This window comes from Gossypium hirsutum, chromosome D04 (assembly GCF_007990345.1).
Source record: "Gossypium hirsutum isolate 1008001.06 chromosome D04, Gossypium_hirsutum_v2.1, whole genome shotgun sequence".
Classification (NCBI taxonomy): Eukaryota; Viridiplantae; Streptophyta; class Magnoliopsida; order Malvales; family Malvaceae; genus Gossypium; species Gossypium hirsutum.
This window is the reverse complement of record NC_053440.1, coordinates 25,829,230-25,850,553: the sequence shown is the minus strand read 5'-3', so window position 1 is coordinate 25,850,553 and position 21,324 is coordinate 25,829,230. Positions and strand designations below refer to the sequence as shown.

At 34.9% G+C, this 21,324-nt stretch overlaps 2 protein-coding genes and 1 long non-coding RNA gene across 7 annotated transcripts; 2 read left to right on the top strand and 1 right to left on the bottom strand.

The window, feature by feature from the left end:
- Positions 1-2,809: 2,809 nt before the first annotated feature.
- On the top strand, positions 2,810-6,930 carry LOC107899747 (uncharacterized). 3 transcript variants are annotated; one of them, XM_016825533.2, is made up of 2 exons: positions 2,810-4,139; positions 6,199-6,930. In XM_016825533.2, the coding sequence occupies exon 1, from the start codon at positions 3,073-3,075 to the stop codon at positions 4,120-4,122; it is 1,050 nt and encodes a 349-aa protein (XP_016681022.2). In that variant the 5' UTR covers positions 2,810-3,072; the 3' UTR covers positions 4,123-4,139; positions 6,199-6,930. The 3 variants fall into 3 exon arrangements, with proteins under 3 accessions (XP_016681022.2, XP_016681021.2, XP_016681020.2); XM_016825532.2 differs by having other exon boundaries at positions 6,195-6,930; XM_016825531.2 differs by lacking the exon at positions 6,199-6,930 and adding an exon at positions 4,623-4,844.
- Positions 6,931-9,281: 2,351 nt separating this feature from the next.
- Positions 9,282-11,325, top strand: LOC107899746 (uncharacterized). The gene is made up of 2 exons (XR_001684809.2): positions 9,282-9,640; positions 10,437-11,325. It is a non-coding gene; the product is annotated as an uncharacterized lncRNA (long non-coding RNA).
- On the bottom strand, positions 10,852-16,341 carry LOC107899744 (protein EMSY-LIKE 1). 3 transcript variants are annotated; one of them, XM_016825528.2, is made up of 10 exons: positions 15,863-16,341; positions 15,061-15,263; positions 14,850-14,959; positions 14,639-14,759; positions 14,208-14,435; positions 13,777-13,845; positions 11,929-12,168; positions 11,758-11,826; positions 11,608-11,671; positions 10,852-11,135 (listed from the first exon to the last, which is right to left on the bottom strand). In XM_016825528.2, exons 1-10 carry the CDS (start codon positions 15,888-15,890, stop codon positions 11,089-11,091), a joined length of 1,179 nt encoding a protein of 392 aa, XP_016681017.1. In that variant the 5' UTR covers positions 15,891-16,341; the 3' UTR covers positions 10,852-11,088. The 3 variants fall into 3 exon arrangements, with proteins under 3 accessions (XP_016681017.1, XP_016681019.1, XP_016681018.2); XM_016825530.2 differs by having other exon boundaries at positions 15,893-16,281; XM_016825529.2 differs by having other exon boundaries at positions 11,056-11,135; positions 11,551-11,671; positions 15,863-16,316.
- Between the last annotated feature and the right edge of the window lie 4,983 nt (positions 16,342-21,324).

Below are 21,324 nucleotides of genomic sequence, written 5' to 3'. Positions count from 1 at the left end.
AAAATATTTAAAATATTTGTACAAATAAATTTAAATACGGCAATCAATGTCTATGCCCGGGGGATTCAGTGCCACATGGCGGCCGTCGACGGTTATGCGCTAGATTCCTCCTTTCTCTAGCTTCCGGCGGCGGTTGTTGTTCCTCCGGTGGGGATTCTGGTTCTTCCGGTTCGGTATCTGGTTGTCGGACTTGGGACGATGATCCACCTTCAAAGAATAGTGTATGTGGAGGTGTTTGCATCAGGAACGGCGACGGTGTTTGAAACCCATACGTTGGTGGGATTGGTAAAAAGGAGAGCTCCCCGACGGCCCCCCTTGCGATCCCTCGTGCGCCGTTGGCCTATACATCGGCGGTCCGCTCGACATAACAGGAAATGGAGCTGAACCGGGCATTTGGCTCCAACCTGCCATAGGACGCAGAAAGGATACATATAAGGGTTATGATACACATAAGGGCTAGGAAACGCACCTGGCATCATCTGAAAAGGCGGTTGCGTGGGTATCATCGGTTGAACTGCTGCGTCGGGTGACTGCGTCAATGCTCTCGTTGGGCCTGGTGATCTTATGGCCGTTGATGATGAGCCAGGTGAATGTCTGGGCCTCGTTGAGGGGTTGCCTTCGTCTTGTCGTCTTGGATTTAGAGGCTCGCGCCTTACTCTTTCGACACGTATTTGCTGCTGCCTCTCCTCTAGCGTCAGTAAATACGGCTTGACATGGATCCTAAACCATGGCATGTATTCTGGAACGCACGATAACTCCAGAACGATGATTGGTTCCCGAGTAGGTAGATATTCATACCTATCTTCCCACATTTCCATGTACTCAGACCAGTATCTTGTCCAATCCGTATTCAATTACCGAAGGTCGACTTTGTGTTGATCGTCAAACACCTCAGGATCTACGGGAATCGGTTGTCTACATCCAAACTGTCGTAGCACTCTGTCTGTTTGGTGCGGCTCCACGGTTGCATAGTTGACCAACACGACTTTCACGTGCCAAGCTTGTGGATTTTGTAAAAACTCTTTCCGGGATTACTGCCCGAATTGCCGGATCCTCGTATGGTGTCTATTGAAACTATATGAACATGATAGAAATATTAGTTATATACATAATACTAAATACTAAATACTAAATATCAATCGAATAGCGAATGTATGGAAATATCTATTTGCAATAATACTTACTTCTGCTTCCGACCGTTGGTCCAATAGAAGCCGTATGTCTTCAAGAGAGGACGGTAATCGAGCATAACTTGCCAGATAGTTCCACCTAATTAAATAAATTTTTAGCATACTTTTATTTTTAAAAATCTACATAATAATTGTAAAATGTAATATAATAAAATTTATCTCGTTATGAGTGGGAATGTATATGGGTGGTTCACTCGAGGACGTAGAAATGGAAAGCGAAACCGTGCTCATAACTGCAGTAGTGACAGGCAACCTCCGATGTTTGCTCTCCTCGGTCGCGTCGCCCCGCACATCTCCCGATATAATGTTGCCAAGAAGGCAGACCCCCAACTCAATTCACCGACTGCTCTAAAATCAACGAGTTTTAGCAGCCATCTTAGATGTACGTTGCTCTGTGACGTGTCCGGCATCAGATAACCTCTAATTATTTGAAGAATGTATGCCCGAGCATATCGGATTCTTTCAATTTCGGTTGAATCTTCATCCGGATCAGGGAATGTGTCACATAACCAGCCCATCTCGACCTTACCTCCCTCCATTTTCTCCGGAATAGCGCCCAAAAGCTCGTAGCACACCGCCTCCCAATTGCTAGATTGGTCAGACCCGGTGACTGGGTGCCCGTCCACCGGTAATCCTAACTGCAGACTAACATCTTCTAGAGTGATAGTGCACTCTCCACATGGAAGATGAAATGTGTGCGTCTCGGGTCTTCACCTCTCGATCAACGCACTGATCAATTTCGGGTCCAACTTGCATCCCCGACCTACCGTCGCCACGTGCCAAAAACTCACTTCTCGCAGGTAGTTCTCTACCAACGGTGATGGAGGAGCATGCATATTCTAGATATTGCATTCCAATACCCGATCTTCAGACTTTTATAACAAATAATAAATTAATAATTGTCTAAACATGCATAAATAAAAAATTCTTAAATAATATTTAAAAATTAAATTTAACACTTACCATTGTCATTTGTTCCACCGATATGTGATGCCTATGAAGACAGTAAATGATCCGGTCATTGATGAAATCGTACAAATTTTTACGATTTATAAAAATATAAAAAAATTTTAAAATTATTTTAAAAATGAAATTGAGAGGAAATTGAAATTAAATATGGATTTGAGAGAATTTTGGAAGGAAATTGAGAGGAATTGAGAGGAAATATGAGAGATAATTTGTTTGTGAAAAAATAAAAAGGGGTGGGAGTATTTATAGTTTTTTTTACCGTTGGGGGGGCAACAGTCAAATTTTTGACCGTTGGATACTGTTCACGCGCGGGTCGAAATTGCGTCCACGTCACGGAATGGTTCTTTTCCGCGAAATCGCGTTCACGTCAGCACGAGTTGCTGACGCATACCCTGACATCGCACTGACGTGGACGCGATTTCGCGAAAAAGAACCATTCCGATAAATAATTGACCCATTTCAATAATTTAAACTAAAACTTTTATTAATAAATTGCCCTTTATTTTAATTTTTTCGAAATTTGAAAATTCAAAAATTACGCCAAATTTCACAAGAAAAATACAAAACCAAGCATCGGCCTCTTCTTGGTTCAATCATTGGCATAAGTTCAATAATTCCCCCCTTTTTCCCAATAATTACGCCTCCAACCTAGATTCTCTTTTCCTTTCAGTTACTCTTTTTGTAATTTCCTTTCCTTTCTTTTTGCCAAACACTGACGTGTACTCTCTTAACACCCATCCATCAGCCCCCCAATTTCAATTTGGCGGAATTTTCGCTAAATTAAGTTTTTCAAATCCAAGAAAAATCCTATAAATTCAAACCCCCTATCCTTTTATCTTCAGTGCTTACTCCCAAATCATATATATTTTAATTTTCAAATTAGGGTTTTTGATTCTGAGTGAAAAGGGGAAAAATGAAAGCTTCATTGAAATTTCGCGAAGAGAAAAGGCCAGTGTTAAGAGCGAAAATACCTCTGAGCATATTCGGCTTGCCGTTTCAATCAGGAATCATCGCAGGCGAAACTAAGGAGCTTACTTTAAATCTTTCTACCTTCTTCGAATCTGGACCGTCCATCAAGGTCGCCTACCGACCTAATGACACGTGGAACCCATTCTCTCTTATCGTCAAGACTGGAACTGGACCCTTCGGTTCTCCCATCTCCAGTTCTATGCTTATGAGTGCTGAGTTCAACCTCCTTGGCCATGGAAACCCTAGCTTCATGCTCCACTTCAAGCCTCAGTTTGGGGATTTCTCCATCAAGAAGTCACAGTCTTCGCTTTTCGATAAAGCCGTGAAGCCAAGAAATGGCGTCGTTTTGGAGGACGACTCGTCAATTGAAGTGGCGGATATGCCTGCTGTTAACGGCGATTCCATCAGGTTCTTTGCCGAGAAAAGAAAACTAGCGGATTTGAATTCGAGGGATATCGCGGGGATTCTGTCCGGAATGGAGGTAGCAGCGAGGACCACAGTGCCGGTGAAGGGAAAGGCGTTGGTCAAATTCCGGTGGGGAATGAGGATCCCGTCAGATATGAAGAGCGGTGTAGGCGGAATCGTTGATCCAAAGACTGGAGTTTCGTTGACGAAGATTCCATTTCTGGTGATGGATAAGATTGGTATCGAACATGTGGACGGCACCGATTCAAAGCAGGCAATTTCCACCGTCAGCAAATCGGGTCCAGGGGAGGCTCCGAATTCTGACGTTGCTGAAGCATGTTATACATTGAAGCGACAGTTGGAAGCTTTGCAGTCTGAGAATGGGTTATTGAAGAGAGCCGTGGAGGATCTCAGGCGAGAAATCTCCGGCGGAAAATTCGGAGATTTAAACTCTGGAAAGTATAGAGAAATGGAATGGGATGGGATTAGTAAATCGAAAAAGGAGAGAAGAAACAATGAGAATAAATCAATGGAAGGAGATTTGAACGAAGAGTTGAAGAAGGCATTGAAGGGAGCTGCTGGTGCTTGAAGTTGTCTACACATAATGTAAGCTTTGGCTTTGATTAGTGTTCTTGTTAAGCCTTTTATGTTTGGATGAGTAAGTAAGCAAAGTAGCATCAATTTTGCATGGGAATTTGTTTAGAACCTCTCAAGTTTTATTAAATTAATTGGTGTGGTTTGTGAATAATTCATTTGTAAATTTGTTTGTTCCCGATGAACATTATACTCTATATCTAATGAGTTGAGATAAAACTACAATAGTGAAACATGCTTGGATTTTTATCCTTCTTAATACAATGCGATATGAAACTAGTCAGTTGGTATCTAGAGCATACCTGGTGGAGTATTAAGGATTGGTGCTGCATAAGATTTAGGTCCAAACAATTGCCAAAAATTGCTTGTTAAACTTCTTTCTTGTGTGTCTGTATTACACCTTTCAAACAGAAAGTACTTGTGTTGAACACATAGATACGAGGTCCAAGAATGTGAAACTTTTTAAAAAAATCTAACTATACCTATGTTGGGTAGGTACTTGTATCGGACATTGACACTCAAGTTCAAGAAACATAGGCTGCAGTTTAGTGAGGAGGTAGTCTATTTGAGCTAATAAGCCTTTGTAAATTTTAGATATATAATAGACATGGTGCACGATATTTCAATCAATTTTAAGCTAGGGGTTCATTCTGTATCAAATGTACTTGTTTGCGCCAACATTTTTCTTCTGATTTATAAGCTAGTTTGTATCTCAAATTTGTACATTCGCTTTGATTTAATATGCTATCTTCTGTATGTGCAATTGTATTTAGGGATTGGCAATGGAGTAGGACTAGGACAAATATTGTTAAATCCATTATTGTTCTATGGTTGGCACGTCCTGTCTTACCACTCATCTTGTTTTACTATGGATGCATAATTTTGAAAATCATTATAACATCCATGGATGTAGGATACCTACATTTCTGCCGCACCTTGCTCCAATTCAATTTCTTTTTTGCTACTTATCTTTAATATTTTCAATTTTTTAAAGTTAAATAAATATCTAAATATAATTTTTCAAAAAATATTTAAACATAAAATATTTGAATTTTTTCTATATTAAGTTATTATATTTTTATCTTTTTAATAATTTATATGTATAATAATAAAATAATAATTTTATATGATGGAATAGGATAGGGTGAGGTAAGTAATTGTCATAATTGTTTCATACTTACTTCCAAAAGAAAAAAATTACTTTACTTTGCCTTGCACTAATATTTAAAAACAAATGCGTTTCATTCAGTGTGAATTAGTTCCGAATCTATCGGGGGATTTGAGTTTTGTCATCCTTAATTGTATTCATGAAATGTTTGAAGATTTTATTATTTATGCAATTAGCTGGTAAATGTAATAACATAAGAAAATTTTTATTTAATACATAACAGCTAAATAATTGTAATAACATCATTATTAGAATAGTTTGGTGTTGGATGGGCAAATGTCATGAACAAGTAAAATTAAAATATTAATTGTTGAGAGTTATGAATTTAAATATGGATTATAAATAGACATGAAGAATATAAATATATTTAATATATATTAATTTTTTAAAGTTATGTAGTAAAACTTTATAAACTTTTGATGTTTATGAAATATAATTAGTTCATAAAATATTTTTCAAAGGAAATATAATATTTAAAAAATAAAATTCAAATATAATTTTACATGTAAGTTTAGGAATGATATATTTGAAAAAAAATGAAAGTTGGGATTATTATTTTCTGAAAAAGGTTATAACATTTTCCAAATTATAAATTGTTTTAAGAAAATACAAAATGAAAATATATTAATTGAATTTAATCTGTAATTTATATAAAAGTATAAGTGTGAAAAAACTTTGAATTGAAGAATATACTTTTTATTGTTCATTAAAATAATAATTCATTAATATATTTAATATTTTTTAATAATTAATATTAACCTAGAAGGAAACAATACTTTTAATATTGTGAAAGAAAGAATGAATGAAGAAAAAAAGAGAATATATATATTTTTATTACTCAATAGGATGTTTACAATGTTTTGTGAAACTCTATCCATAATACTCGTATCATGTTGTAGATAGGAAGGAGTAAGATAAATTGTTCGAGAAAGTGGAGGAGTCTCTTGTAACAAAGAAGAGAACAAGAGAAAGATTAGCACTGAACAAAAATGTTAAAGCTCGAAATAACAGACTGGAACAAGAATTTAGATTCCAATATCTAATGAGAATTCGGTATCAGAGGGTGAGAAGGAGAAGACCAACACGAATGTCAGTTCAAAGAAGTGAAGTGCGGCAAATTTCTTGAACAGAATGAGGAGCTCTTCATCCAATAATGGACCATTGATAGAGATACTGAAGGGTGTGAATTCTGATAATGGTGGAGATGGAGAGCAGAAGAAAAACAGCAGCACTAAAAGGCAAGGATCAAATCTCAAAGCCACGAACACGTTCCGGGGGAAAAAAAGCAAAAGAGCGGGGAAGCCTAGCAAAGAGTGCAGGACGACCGCGGAAGCGAGCAGCAGCAGAGCGGCCACCCCGTCAATATCTACTAAACGAGGAAGGGAAGTTGATGAGAACAAATCAGGTACTCGACATGTAAAGAAGCGTTCTACAAAGTGAAGAACATATTTACTATGTATTCCTTTTTTGGTTTCCCTTTTTGTAAGCTTAGTGAGCACCAATGGAAAATAGAAAATTGTGTGGTAGGAAGTTAAAATTATATTTTGCTTATCGCAAGACTCTTTATTTGTCTAACACAGGGTGGAGAATGTCTAGCAAAGATGTCAACTAATAATAGAATAATGAGTTAATGGAGCTAGTCTTTACCAATCTGTTTGCATACACAACAATTGTTTTTGGGATAGAAAAAGAGATTGTAGAGTAGATTCAAATTCAGTGGATGAATAAATTTCGTTCCACTACTTGTTTCAAACTCGCAAATTCTTCGACTTTGCCATATAATATCACTGTGTTGTTACAATAAAACAAGATTTTTTACTAGCTCTAGAGTGAAATTGTAACCAAATGTGTAATGGGTCCATCATTGAATGTATTTGTCATCTTCACCCTTTTTTTCTTCATTATTGTTCATTTTTATATTGTTTTTTAGGAATATTTTAACATTCAGTGGTCAAATTCAGTGCTATGTTAAATTATCACAGGAGTACATGTTTTGTATGTCGGAAGGGAAGGACCGCAAAGTACAATGAACAGTATCTTGGCTTCTATTGGTGTTGGGTTCAAGGTTGTGAAGTTTGACTAGGAAGTTTATTTGCTTCTTAACCTAACTAACCCATTTAATACAAAGAAGTCGATGGCCAAGGAAGATTTTTTCGTTCTATAAATACTCTACCCATTTCTCTTCTCATCCCGTCGAAAATACTTTCAAGCTCTCCCCTTTTTTGTTTGTTATTTTGTACTTTTTGGGGAGAAAAATGACTGTTAATGTTACAAGAACATGTAGCAAATTATGTCGTTAATATAGTAAAACTTTTATTTTTTTTAACTTGTAATTTTAAAGAAAATGGTTTTAAGATTTTCGAAGGTAAATATATATATATATATTTTTTATTATTTAAACAATATGAAGATTGATTTGTTCGTGCAAAAAACATAAATTAAAATTTTTGAAGTTAAGGGACATATAGTAGACCACTTGAAGAGTGTTGGCTTATACATGACATCTACAATGACAAATTTTATCATGATACAAAAGTTGCTTCCGCATTGTTGGAAAAATGGAGGTTAGAAAAGCATACATTTCGTTTTTCATGTTGGAAGCAACTATAATACTAGAAGTCATTTTAATAACCAACCTTCTAATTTATGGTACTAATTTATGGTAGGCAATAATTGGAGTAGTAGCATTAACGTAAAGTATGAGCACGATTAGTTGTTGGGTGTTGAATCATCTAAGAAGAAAAAAAAACGAATTAGTTCAAAATCAAATGAAGCACATGATTGGAGAGACTTGTCAAACCAACCTCTCCCCTACATCTAACTGTGGAAGAGATGGATTAATATGCCAAAGTTTAGATGCTTTGGATGGTAGGAGAAATGTTGTTGCCAAATTCTAGTACCAAGGTTGATACCATGTATCATCCTCTACTAGAGTCATTTCATACATCCAATACATTCAATTAGGTTTTAGCAAATCTTCGGTTAGATGAGCTTGAATACACCTTAGCTCTATTCATCGATACATCATTTTTTTTTCTAATGAGTCAGGTGCAGATTTTATTTTTTTTATTGCTATGTGAAACATGTTATGGGGAAAAAAATATGCTGATCCAAGATCCACCATAGTTGAATCCGATAGAAGACCATCATCTACTAAGTTGTGGAACTTATTATAATGTCGATAATATTGATCTTAATACTTTGTTTTGTTTTGTTTTTGTTAGGGTTTAAACCCAAAAAAAATCATGCAAATTTGAACAATTGAATATAATGGTTTTTTAATTTTTATTTGTTTTTACTAATTAAGTTATGAAATTATTAAGCTATGATAGTTCAAGTTAATTAAAAAGGGTAATTGACTTCGCTTATATTTCTTACATCACAATTTATCACAAAAGAAAATAAAAATCAAAGTATACAAAAACCCAAAGCAACATCTAAGAAAATTACTAGTCTTTCCTCAATATTGCAGATTATTCTCACATACTATTGTATATTATTAGAAATGCAAAAGGTTTGATGTAAGTTGGGCATCCTCCATACAGATGAAGATCTAATCTAAAAATGAGTTAAATTTGATGTTACCAACACTTTGACATGTACTATGAGGCAAATCAAAATAGATAGATATACATTATGCATACTATCTATTGTAAAAATGTACTTTTAGTGTAGATAAAAAAAATTTAGATTTAAAATAGAATTTGACATGAATTTTTATTAATTATTTTTTTATACATTACTCACTTTTAGACATATTTTTTTAACCATTAAATTGAAGGAAAAATACATTTAAATATGCTTGAATCTACTTCTTTTTGTTGTTGAAATAATAATACAGTCAACTGAATTAAGACTTAATGAACTATTAATTAATTATTTTTTTTGGACATCTATATTTATATATTTGTATAAAACAGGATGATATATAAAATTTATGAAAGGTAAAAATGTGGTGAAATTTTTAGGTAATGAGAAATCAAAACTTTAGCAGCACTCTAAAACAAACGATGGGAAACCATCATTCCTTTCATTTACCTCCTAAAAATAATCAATCATCATTAATGATACACATTTCACAATTAATCCTCCAATACCCTTTTTCTCTCTCTTTCTCTCTAATCCCAATTCGTGACAAATGGATGCTGAATTGAACCATCCAAAAATCCTAAAATCCAGCGGCATAACTCTTTATTTGCAAGGTGCCAATGTTACCAACAACTCCATTTCTAAACACCGAGTGAAAATAATCAACCTTTGACATGTGAGGACATGGACAGATCTTAAACCTGCTTTATTCTGGCTGCTGATGTGATTTTTCTTCCTGGGTTTCCCTTGCACCCAGGTATGTTGCATTGATTATCTCGGTGGGTAGGGATCTTTGTGTTTATAAACTGTTGAGTTCCTTGAATTGTTTTTATTGATGTAAGGGCCCTTCTGCTCTGATTGAAGTTTTTTTCTGGAGTCTTGGTATTCTTTATTTTGAGTTTTGATGCTTTATATATGTATCAGTTTCTTGATTTTCTTCTCTTTCCGTCGCATCATGGTAATTGAAGCCATAGGATTAGCAAGCAGATCATTGATCTTGTGATTCCCAACAAATTTTGTTTTAGATAAGAGAATCAGAGAGTAGAAGTCAATGTTGTATTTTAGCGTCATAAAATTTTGACCACCTCAAATATTCTATTTGTTACTAGTTGCCTAGTTTTTCTTAACAACCAGATCTCTGAATTCATGGAACAATTTATACGACTACTTAAACGTCAGATGGGATGATGAACTCTCCATCTTTGATGGCTTAATTTTCTTATGTAGTAAGGACAATGTTCTGTTCCCTCAAGCTGTGGGTATGGGGTATACAAGCGATGAATATTATGAGATGGTCCAAAGGTTTTTCTTGAAGCTACTCACTTGAAGCTTTTTCTTGATTTGGTTGTATCATCATTTGCATCTTCCAGGGACGTCTTATTGAATACCATTTGAGCAAGTGTCTTTACTAACAGTAGCAGCAAATTGCCAGTCTTTAGATTCACTGAAATGCTGGGATTCAACCCATCTTTCTTTATATTGCCACTTTAACTAGGAACCTTTTGAATGAAGTTGTAGCTTATTTGATAGCCACTTTATCCTTTCTTTTTCAGAGAAACTGTGAAGCCATTACAGTACCTTGAATCTGATATCTTATTGATGGTTTACTAGTATAGAAGCTTGCATCTGTTCTGAACAAGCTGAAGTTAGCCAATTGGCAATAGACTCGAACCGCCAAATTGACACATTGAAGTTCCATCTTCGGGAACTCCTCAGCGAACTGCTTACTGTGGCCATGCATTCTCGGTCCCTCCAAAACCGAAACAATACCAACTATTGGTCATGCATCTACCTGTGATCTATTTTATCAGACTTAAATTGAATAATTTATTCTCATGAAATGTCGAATTACTTAGTCGCAGATGCAAATATGTCAATCATCTTATTGTGCCTGTGGCTTGCAGGAATAACATATGTTGTTGGAGACTGCAATATGAAGGAAGTTACGGAAAGCTTGGTTTCAACAAATACATGAAATCAAAACTTTTACATTGAAGAATGCCATGAATAGTTTTACATTCCAGTTCAAGTTCCCAACAACCACACCCTTTCTTCCAGATGATCATGGAAGGAGCTAAATTCGAAAAAAAAAATGAAAGAAAAGATCAACTAGTTATCTATTGCAATTTGGGTCCTACTACCTTTTGATGCAACTTTCTAATTCTTTTTAGACTTTCATACAATCCATGCCGAATGTCTACGTACTCACAGCTGCTCCATCAGTTGCCCATGAGAGTATGGTTGTTCTCCGTCTAAAAATCAAAAAGAGAAGCAAAACAATTAGTCTTCCAGGTGTACAGAATCCAGAAAAGGTTTTACCTTGTATGCACCAGAGTTGAAAATGTATAATTAGAAAGGAATTTGGTGCATTTAGATCTCATCATACAGTCTTTGACCACTGGATCAAAACCAAGTTGTACATGTCCAGTGTTGCATTCTTCATTCTATTACATTTTCCATGCAAACTAACAGTAATAATTCATCTCTATGATAACCCCCCGTGTTACATATTGCCCGAAAAAGAAAAAGAGAACAAAAAAAGGTAGGCTTGGAATAAATGGATTTATTTCAATCTCGATCAGTAGACAACAATGCTCTGGATGATTAATAGCAAAAATCAAATGGAATTAAAACAAAATTTATCTGAAATAAGATGTCAGTACTGACCATCTACAACATACAGAAGAAATGCAAAATATCACTATGTAGGCATATATTGGTTACCACTTTCACCATCAGATGCATCGGCAAGCCTCGCGATAGCATCGATGAGCGCTTGTTCATGTTCCTGCATTACACATATTGGTTAAGCTTGCAGTTCTAAGCAATGGACGTAAAGATATTGCAAGTTGTTTGAATCAATAACAAACATACTTTCAGCGTCTTCTTTGCCTTCTCAAGCTCGTGAGGATCAGGATGACTTGCTTCGAAAACCTTCTCCACCTTTTGAAAGAATCAAATCAAATTAGAAAAAAATAACATATGATGTTAATAATCTAAAGTTGATAAGTAATGGTATTAGTTGAGCTGGTTCTCCATAAATACCTCCTTAACTAGAGCCTCTGTGTTTAATAACTCGATATCATCAGAAAGTTTCTTCGCAATACCATTCTGTGGCGGCAAAGATTCTTTTCTATATAGGCCCTTCACTGAACCTCTTCCTCTTCCCATACCAGGAGCAGGAGCACCATGACTGAAGGATTTCTTAGCTCCATGGAAACCATGACCTCCTCGATAAGATATGCCTGGGTCCTCACCATCCCACCTTATGTCGTCTGGAGAAATCTGTAACAATCAGGAAATCAATATTGTTCTCAATAAAATGCATATGGGAAAATTATTTGCGCTAAGAAGCATTCCACTTTGATGAAGCAGTAAAACCATTGTCAGTCTTAAATAATCATAATAAATAAGATACCAAATAAATATAAATACCTACTCACTAGATCCTCCAATAAACAGCAAGAGATTGGTATGGTTTTTCTGGAATTAGCTTAGATTAGAAAAAATGGTAAATTAAGATAATGAAAGAACTTTATATGAGAAGCTCGGAAATGAAGGTTACGAGGAAATATAACACTATAATAGAGCACCACGCATTGAGGTCATCAAGAACAGAAATCGAAACATATAGTTCATAGGTATCTATAATAGCTCACTTCTTAACAAATTAGGAAGACATGCATAACCAACAACAAAATAACTAAACAAGTGCATAAAAAAAATGGCTACAAAAATAACACCAGATTCCCATCACTTCCTAGAAGATAAGAAACTAGAAAAGTTTAATAGTGCTTAATTGCATAGTAGCCGCGTAAAAACAATCATCCTGCCCCTTGCCCACAAAAACTCTCATGTCATACAAGAAAAGATTCATATTAATTACAACTGCTGGAAATGAAAAGCTATGTTACTCGGCATGGTATCAGATATGGGTTCATATAGACATGGGTATAGTTGAATTTTTTTCAAGTTTTTCCATGTATTCGGAGGATCCTTGGAGGCCATATACTGATATCCATGTGTTAGACACTAGTGCTGGACAAAGAAACTACAAGAAATATGAAAAGTCCGAGCAACAAAAGAGTGCAGTCAAATAAAAGCGACATTAGTTGCATCTGAACTATATATGTTATCTTCATTAAGGTTACTAATGTTAGTAACTGTACTTCATTACATTATACCTACAGCCTACAGGCCTATTTTTAGTAATATTCTAGAACAATTTGGTTTAGTTCAACATAATGCCTACCCTCAAAATATTAAAACACCAACGCTTTAATATTCTATAATAACCTAGTTGAAAATAACAACTAAAAAAGATTTATAATCAAAACAACTTTACTGTGTCAATCTGACTGATATTTGCTAGTTTTCAGAAAGACCTTTTCATTATCGAGAGAGTATGACTTTATAAGGCTTTAAACTTTCCTCCCCAAAACCAACCGACTTGAGCTCAAACAAGGCCTAGCTAACTTCCAAATTCTAATTTATGCCGTAAGACATATGTGGACACATAAAAACCAACAATCAGGTTTTATTTGCCTGTAACAAATTTCACTAATGTCGCAAATAACAATTTTTTAAGTGTTTTGAAAGGGAAGAGAAAGTTATCTGATTAGAAGAAGGTAGACTCTTAAAAGGTATTAAAATTTGGCATATGTATCCTGATTTTATTTTTGTTAAATGTTAAAACATTTGGTCTTTATGTAAATTTAGTAATGGAATTGGTGCCACTTAACTCTTGAAACTATACACAATCAAGAGCATTATATACAAAACATCAATATAAAAAATAAAAATCATATTTGTCAACACAAACTTTGCTGCTACACAAGGTAAAGACTAGAAAACACAACGAACTTTAAAATAAAAAAAATCATATCTACTTACCTCTTTGAGATCAACCCATTCCCAAGTCTCATTTGCTGTATTAATATCATAAACCAAAGCATGTCGACCCTGTAAAACAACAATAAAATATACCGTTGATGACTTAGCATTACATGGAATTAATACAAGTAATTCTAAAAGTCATTTTACAATCATTAGAAGATAATTAAACCATAGTGGATAAAGAATAATCCTTTTGAATAATCAGATTATAATTATGGAGGACTTTAGAACATTGATACTTCGCCCCAGCTCAAAATATTAACAGATTGCAGACAAATTAGTAAAACATAGATAAATAAAATACTTGCAGTATTGGGTAAAAATAGGCGTACTATGCAGTCAATCCTCTCTATAACAACTAAATGCACCAGCTTATGATGAGTCACAAAGAGAGAGACAGAAAATGCCTTTGTATGCCTTGAACATACCTCAGAGCGATTGTAATCAGTGATTACAGCCTCGTAGAAATGGTTGTCTTCAGGCCATCTTGTCCACACTTTCCTTCCAATTAAGGGATCAAAAGTTGCTCCTTCAGCACGTTCATTCGCTGAAAGGCTAGCGATAGTACCACGGTTATTGAATTGCCTATTTCCAGCAGAAACTGCAGCAGGATAATGCATAGGCTTTGCCGAGGATAAGCCAGGCAATGACTGACCCTGCAGGGGAAATTTTCAAGTAATACAAGTCAATGTACGCATTCACATTTCTATAACGAAATCATTGTCATTGCTTCTTGCATTTGGTCCAAGCTCCTAAAGCAGCTTTGCTAGCTAGCATCCAAAGAAGAAAGCTTAACACAAAGAACTACTAATAATGTTCTAAAACTTGTTATTCCACCAGCAATGGTAGGGAGATTTACCGATTGAGATGTCTTCTGTTTCTTGCGAGATGCTGAAACAGTTGGACTAGGCAAAATACTGTGGACGCTATGAGATGCACCAAGTCTCGCAGGCTGGTTCCCACCACTTTGCCTCCAGTCCCTGATACAATTGCCCATTTATAATCCATTAAACAGAATAATAATCAATCACTGGACCCTGAAGTCAGAGTAATTCATGAAGCATCCGAACCTTATCCTTCTGATAATATCATCAGCATTAACCTTAGTCAGAAGCTCTCTATGCTCATCATCTGACACCCTCAGTTCTTTCCTAAGTTCTGTTATCAGGCCTTCCTTTTCCTGAAGATGCCAGCATATGCCAAAGCATGGAAACCCGATCAACATGAAATAAACAGGAAAGCAAATTAAAACCAAGTCCAACAAGTGTAAATACATCATACCCAAGTAATGGCATCGGATTGAGCTTTAAAAGCACGCAGAACAGCACAGTAAGCTTCTTGCTCAAGTAGATGTATTTGGGCCTCCATGTCAGAATGCATCCTAGAATATGAAGCAGAACCTACAATAGATCTTCCATTTCCAGCAATATTACCCCTTATTGGAACTCTAGTTGGATGTGAAGGAGGCAAATCATCATCGGTACCTGTTGTCATTATAAAAACAAGAATGACCAAGCAGCATAGAGGCATCCAGGGCAATTAATAGTATTCTGATGCCCTTGTTTGCAAGGCTCAAAAGAACAGTTATAAGGAAATGCAATCGAACAAATATACATAAAAAAATATGGAAATAAATGGATTTATCATGAATCTTCTTGTATAGTAACAAAAAATCTAGCATAATATGGACAAAGAATTGAAAGAGAGAGAGAGAGAGAGAGAAAAGAAAATTGCTTTTTTCTCTCAAACAGAAAAAAGAAATTATATACTGAAGTTCTCTATATTTGAATCCCACTTAGAATTCAAATAAAAAATGTCGAAATAAAACCCAAAAGTTACCCAGAAAGCAAAAGCCAAACAACAGCCTTTCCGCAATGAAATTTATCAAAAAGTCAATGACCCCAATTAATTAAACCCTAAACCCTCATTTCTAATCTTACCCCCACCCAAAAAGAAAATGAATGCACCCATTATCCAATTTTCAAATATCGAAAGGAAAAAAAGGAGGTGAAGAAGAAAAATGAACCCAGAAACAGCAACATTGTTTAATACAACAATTATGACATTAATAAATGCAACATACCACTACTATCGCAAACTTCATAGTCCATACCGAGAAATAAAAAGACGAAGCAGTAAAAGATGTTCTCTTTGTTGAAGGAAAACACCAACCCACAAAAACCCTAACGAGAAGTTGCCCAGAGAGAGAGAAAGAGAGAAGGAAATTAAAGGAAGAAGCTGCCGACGATGCAAAAATCCTATCCAAATCCAAGTAAAGTACAGAGATTTAGAGAGAAAGTTGAAAGGTATGTATATGTTGGTTATTTCGAAAGAGATATTATTGAAGGCAGGGGTAGGGGTAAGAGAGGGCGAGGGAGGGACTTTTTGGACTTGAAATGAAAAACTTCACGGCTTCGCTTTGCATTTGTTTTGGAAGAGATTGATTTGGTTTGCTGTGTCCTATTTTAAAGTGTTCTCGTTTATAGATAGTTCTCGTTTAGAGATAGTTCCGGTCCAGTTCGGACATGTATTGTTCTGCTCCAAAGATCTTTGTTTTAGTCATACATACATATTTCACTCTATTGTCTTCCGGATTTCTATTATTGCTTTAGGCCTTTTGGGCTTGCTGCCTTCCTTTCTTTTCTTCTATCTATTTGGGTTTGATCTTTTCATTTCTTTAAAATTTCCGAGGATTTCTTTAGATAAATTATTAAAAAATTATAAAAAATATAAAAAAAATTAGTTGAATCAGTTCTTTTAGCTTGGTAAGTACCAATTCACGGGCTGATACCCCTATCGATTCTAGTTAAATCAACTGTGGCTTGTTTCGATTCTGAAAATCATGAAATAAAATAAAAGGGTAATTATATTATGTTCTAGTAATTACAAGGAACAATAATTTCCTAAATGTGTTTGACTAGTTTTGTAACGCCTTCCACCTGATTTGTCAGATTTGGATTTCGGGTGTTACTACACACAATACTTAACAATTTAACATAACAAATTACAATTTCCCATCTTTTTAAATTTTTTATTTATCATTTTAATTGAAAAACTTAATATCTAAAAACAGAGGGAGTATTTAAAAATACTTATTACATCAGACATGATACAAATCATTACAATAAAGAAGTTTGTTAACTATAGACACCACAACCTTATAAGTTCAAAAGAACTTAGTGAGCATTAGTATAAATTACCTTGGTGAATACTTTATTTTTTAAAAAGAACACATATGTGCCAATCTTTCTTTTGAACCCCTTAAATCGAGCAAACTCCACTACAGTTTTGATACACACATACACACTAACTATCATACTCTTAGTATACCACTTCTTTCTTTTCTAACTAATTGAAGATTCTTTCAGACATTTCTTAATTCTCTTGTTTACATATGTACTTCCAGGCAGAACATACCTTCAGAATCTATTTCATACAGACCACATCCTAATACTTGTACTTATCTCAAAGCAATTGTTCAGTAAACATAAATCATGGCCGAATACATACAAATTTTGGCGAATACTTATGTAGATCAGAAGACCATCAAACTATTAATCAAATCACACTCTGATTCAATACCACCTAACCCATACTAATAGTATAGTACGTAGATCAATTAGATGACTTCCATGTCATTTTACTCCAGAAACCCTGACGCTCAAAATAATCAATAATAAGATTTCATATGATTTCAGATAGTCATTATACCACCCAAATATGACAGATTCCATATAACTCTGATTCAACCATTTCATAACACAAACAAACCCACAATGAAAAATTCTTAGGTCACACATAGATATGAATATATCAATATCCAACATTATCAGACCATCATGGCGGATACCTTTATTAATATACAAATACACAGTTCTTTTCAAAAACTTATTCAATTATTTCACAAATCTTACTCAACCTTTAACCCTGAGCATATCAATACCTTATCTTAACCATACTTATTACAAATCTAACAGAATTTATCCATAATTTACCATAAAAATAGATATACATAACTTACCAGACATACATGACAAATCACGCTACAAGAGCCAAACATAACACGCCATAAAGGCATCATACAAACTCTTGTGTTTATTGTCCCTATAACACCCTAACCCGTATCTATCGCCAAAATAGGACTACAGAGCATTACCGTATAAACAGAACAATAAACCATTCAATTCATCCATCAATGCAAACATAATATAATTACATTCAATTACATTCATAACGTCCCTTAATCGAGTCCTCGAGGCCCTAAAAATACTATAGAAACAATTCAAGACTAAACCGAAAACATTTGGAAATTTCAAGAAAAAGTTAGAAAATTTGGACTGTAGGGGTCACACGCCGTGTGGCTAGGCCGTGTGTCTCACACAGTTGAGACACACGCCCGTGTCTTAGGCTGTGTAACCTTTGAAATAGGGACATACGACCGTGTCCTAGCCCGTGTCCTCGCCTGTGTAACTCTCTGAGTTCGGTTACACGGCCAAGCCACACGCCCGTGTGCTAGGCCGTGTAACACTCGAAATAGCCTCACATGCCCGTGTGCCAGGCTGTGTGTTAGGCCCTGTAACTGCCTGACTTGGGAGCCCTAAATCTACAGAGGACACATGGTCGTGTGTCATACACGGCTGAGACACACGCCCGTGTCTCAGGCCTTGTGGACCTATAATGAACCTTAAACAACAAGTTTACCATTTCAAGCTTACTTGGGTCCTAAGTAAACAATTTACCAACCAAAACACCTATTCAAAGTGACATTAATCAAGCCAAAAATATACCAAATCAACTTATTAAATGCCTAACCAATGTACCCTCAGGTACCACAAGTATATACAATTTTATATCAAAACAAATCTTCAAACACAACTTATCACTTACTCAAACCTAACATCTAATTCAATAACATCTCAAACATACCATATCTTAGCTATACTATAATCAATTCATCACCTACTAATTTGGCCATTCAAATATGCATCACCACTTTAATACATATTATTAAGACATCAAAAGTACCAAAAAGGTATCAACCAAAATAACTTATACAGCCAACTTTATACTTAACTATTTACATATCCAAAACATTAGTATCAACAGTCAAACCTATTACGTGCCATATAATCTGGAATAAACGTTCCAAAAACTACCGAGTTATGCTGGATAGTGTGACTTAAGTGCTGATCAGATCATCCAACCTTCCGAGTATAGAAATAAATACAACAATTCAAACAATATCAATTCAACAATGAAGGTTCCTTGTCATCCATAATCTCAACTGATAAATCACATACATTCAATTTAATACTCAAATGTATAGCAAATTCACCAAATTCATTAAACAAATTATCTTAACGAGATTTTCAATTCAAGGAACGACTTACAGATAGGAGCATATCGTCAGTCCAACCATAACACGCCAAATGCTCATACGAGCCAATCCCTCCAAAACACACCAAATGCTCATAAGAGTTGATCCAACTGAAACACGCCAGTGCTCATAAGAGCTAGTCTAACCGAAACACGCCAAACATAGAGTATAACACAAGAGTTCACAATAAATGCTGAATCTCGGTTTACTCTGGAAATAAATATATACATCTCTCCAAAGTCCTCTCCATTCTAATCCCCACAACACGCCATATCACGACTATACTCTATCCCGCATTTAATCCAATCTGAACATCAAATTCAATAACAAATCTCAAATAGTAATTCATTATCAACAATTAAACATGTATTGTATCATGTTATACTATTCAACAAATCATATAGATGTTAAATTTTAAACCGTACGAACTTACTTGGACTGAATTGTAGTAGTTACAGAAGTTCAAGAGCTATTTCACTATTTTTCCTTTTCCACGAGTATCTACGGAATCTTGATATGTAAGGTTCCTATGCTAACCGAATATGAAGCTTCAAAAATGGTGAAATGCTTTTAGTTTTTTAGTGGAACATCAAAAAGATGATGATAATTTTGGTTTTGTTTTATTAAACTTTAGTTAATTTACTAAATTACATAATCGCCCTTAATTAAAACCTTATAATACCACAATTTTAAAGCCTATTATGGTCCATTAATATCCAAATGGACTAATTATTATTTAAGTCCCTTTTTATTTCATATTTAAGCTATCAAATCAATGTAAATTCAAGATTTACTAAATTTTGCACCTTTTTTAGTTTAGTCATTTTTCCTAAATTAACTATCTAAACATTAAAATATCTTAACCAAATTTTAATACGAATCTAATGACTATAAATATTCTAAGAATAATATTTACGAGTCGATACAATAGAAATTTGTGGTCTCGAACCACTGTTCCATCACCATTGAAAATCAAGCTGTTATAGTCCCGACGGACTTCATCGAAGACGCCATGGATTTCTCCCTCATGAACTTATACAGAATTTTATGTATCGTGATCTGCTATTTCGATTTACAAATTATCGAAGGCTATACCATGAACAATCCATACACACATATTATATCATGTCATGGGTCTTAACCACATGGTCTTACACATATTCATGTATCGTGTTCTACCATTCCAATTTCATCTTACTAGAGGCTACACCATGAATGGTTCCAAATCATACCAAACTACCTTAGGCCTTTACCTCATGGTCTTACACTCATTTTCAGTCTGTGATATGCTAGGCTGGTTAGCAATATAACTACCCTACCAAAGGCTTCATAATAGAACATTAGCTCAACATTTACTTACCCAGATAATCACCTTCTTACTAACTCATATACCTCGTATACTGGACATTACCTGCACGCTTATCAAACACCATTCTTTTAACAAAACTACATATATTACAACACATCTCTCATCTTTACTATACCCATGCCCTTACCATTTTCCGTAGACTTCATCATCCCATTCATGTATGCATATATCTATACATGTTTCTTATTTGAACAATTCATATAAAAGAGTCAAGATAAAGACTCACCTGAATCTCACATACTGTAGTTTTAAGCTCTAGACTTAGACATCTTTCTCGAACCAGCAACAACAACTGCTTAGAGAACATAGATTCACTATTACAACTCTTATACATACAATTTACTTATCATCTCAATCGTTGGCAACCTTATGCAAAACCTTTTACTAAATGTTTTACTATTCGTATAACTCTTACAATCTTTTTTTTTTCAAAACTTAATGTGCAGAGCTAACGTACTTACCCAAAGATGAAATAACCACTAATTAAACTCAGAATCTTACCTTCCAACTTAATGAGGAAAAGATATCATTTGATTTAAGAAAAAGAATTAGAGAACATGTAAGGAAAAGGAATAACCTTCTTTAGAACCCATCTCACACTTATAAATATGACTGAACTTACTTAGTGGAACTTGTAATACCCCTAACCCGTATCCGTTACCGGAATAGGATTACGAAGCATTACTTGAGTTATCATTTTAAAACGAACAAAAATTATAAACATTTCAATTCATATCATTAATCATATCAAAATCAATCATAACATGCATATCGTCCCTTATAAGAGCCCTCGAGGCTC

What these genes read in the sequence shown, in the direction of transcription:
- LOC107899747 (XM_016825533.2), top strand. Translation starts at nt 3,073, where the DNA reads ATGAAAGCTTCATTGAAATTTCGCGAAGAGAAAAGGCCAGTGTTAAGA.
- LOC107899744 (XM_016825528.2), bottom strand. Translation starts at nt 15,890, where the DNA reads ATGGACTATGAAGTTTGCGATAGTAGTG. An exon ending in TGAAGTTTGCGATAGTAGTG is followed by an intron (nt 15,264 to 15,862) that starts GTATGTTGCATT and finishes TAATGACAACAG; the next exon opens with GTACCGATGATGATTTGCCT. An exon ending in GATATTATCAGAAGGATAAG is followed by an intron (nt 14,760 to 14,849) that starts GTTCGGATGCTT and finishes CAATTGTATCAG; the next exon opens with GGACTGGAGGCAAAGTGGTG.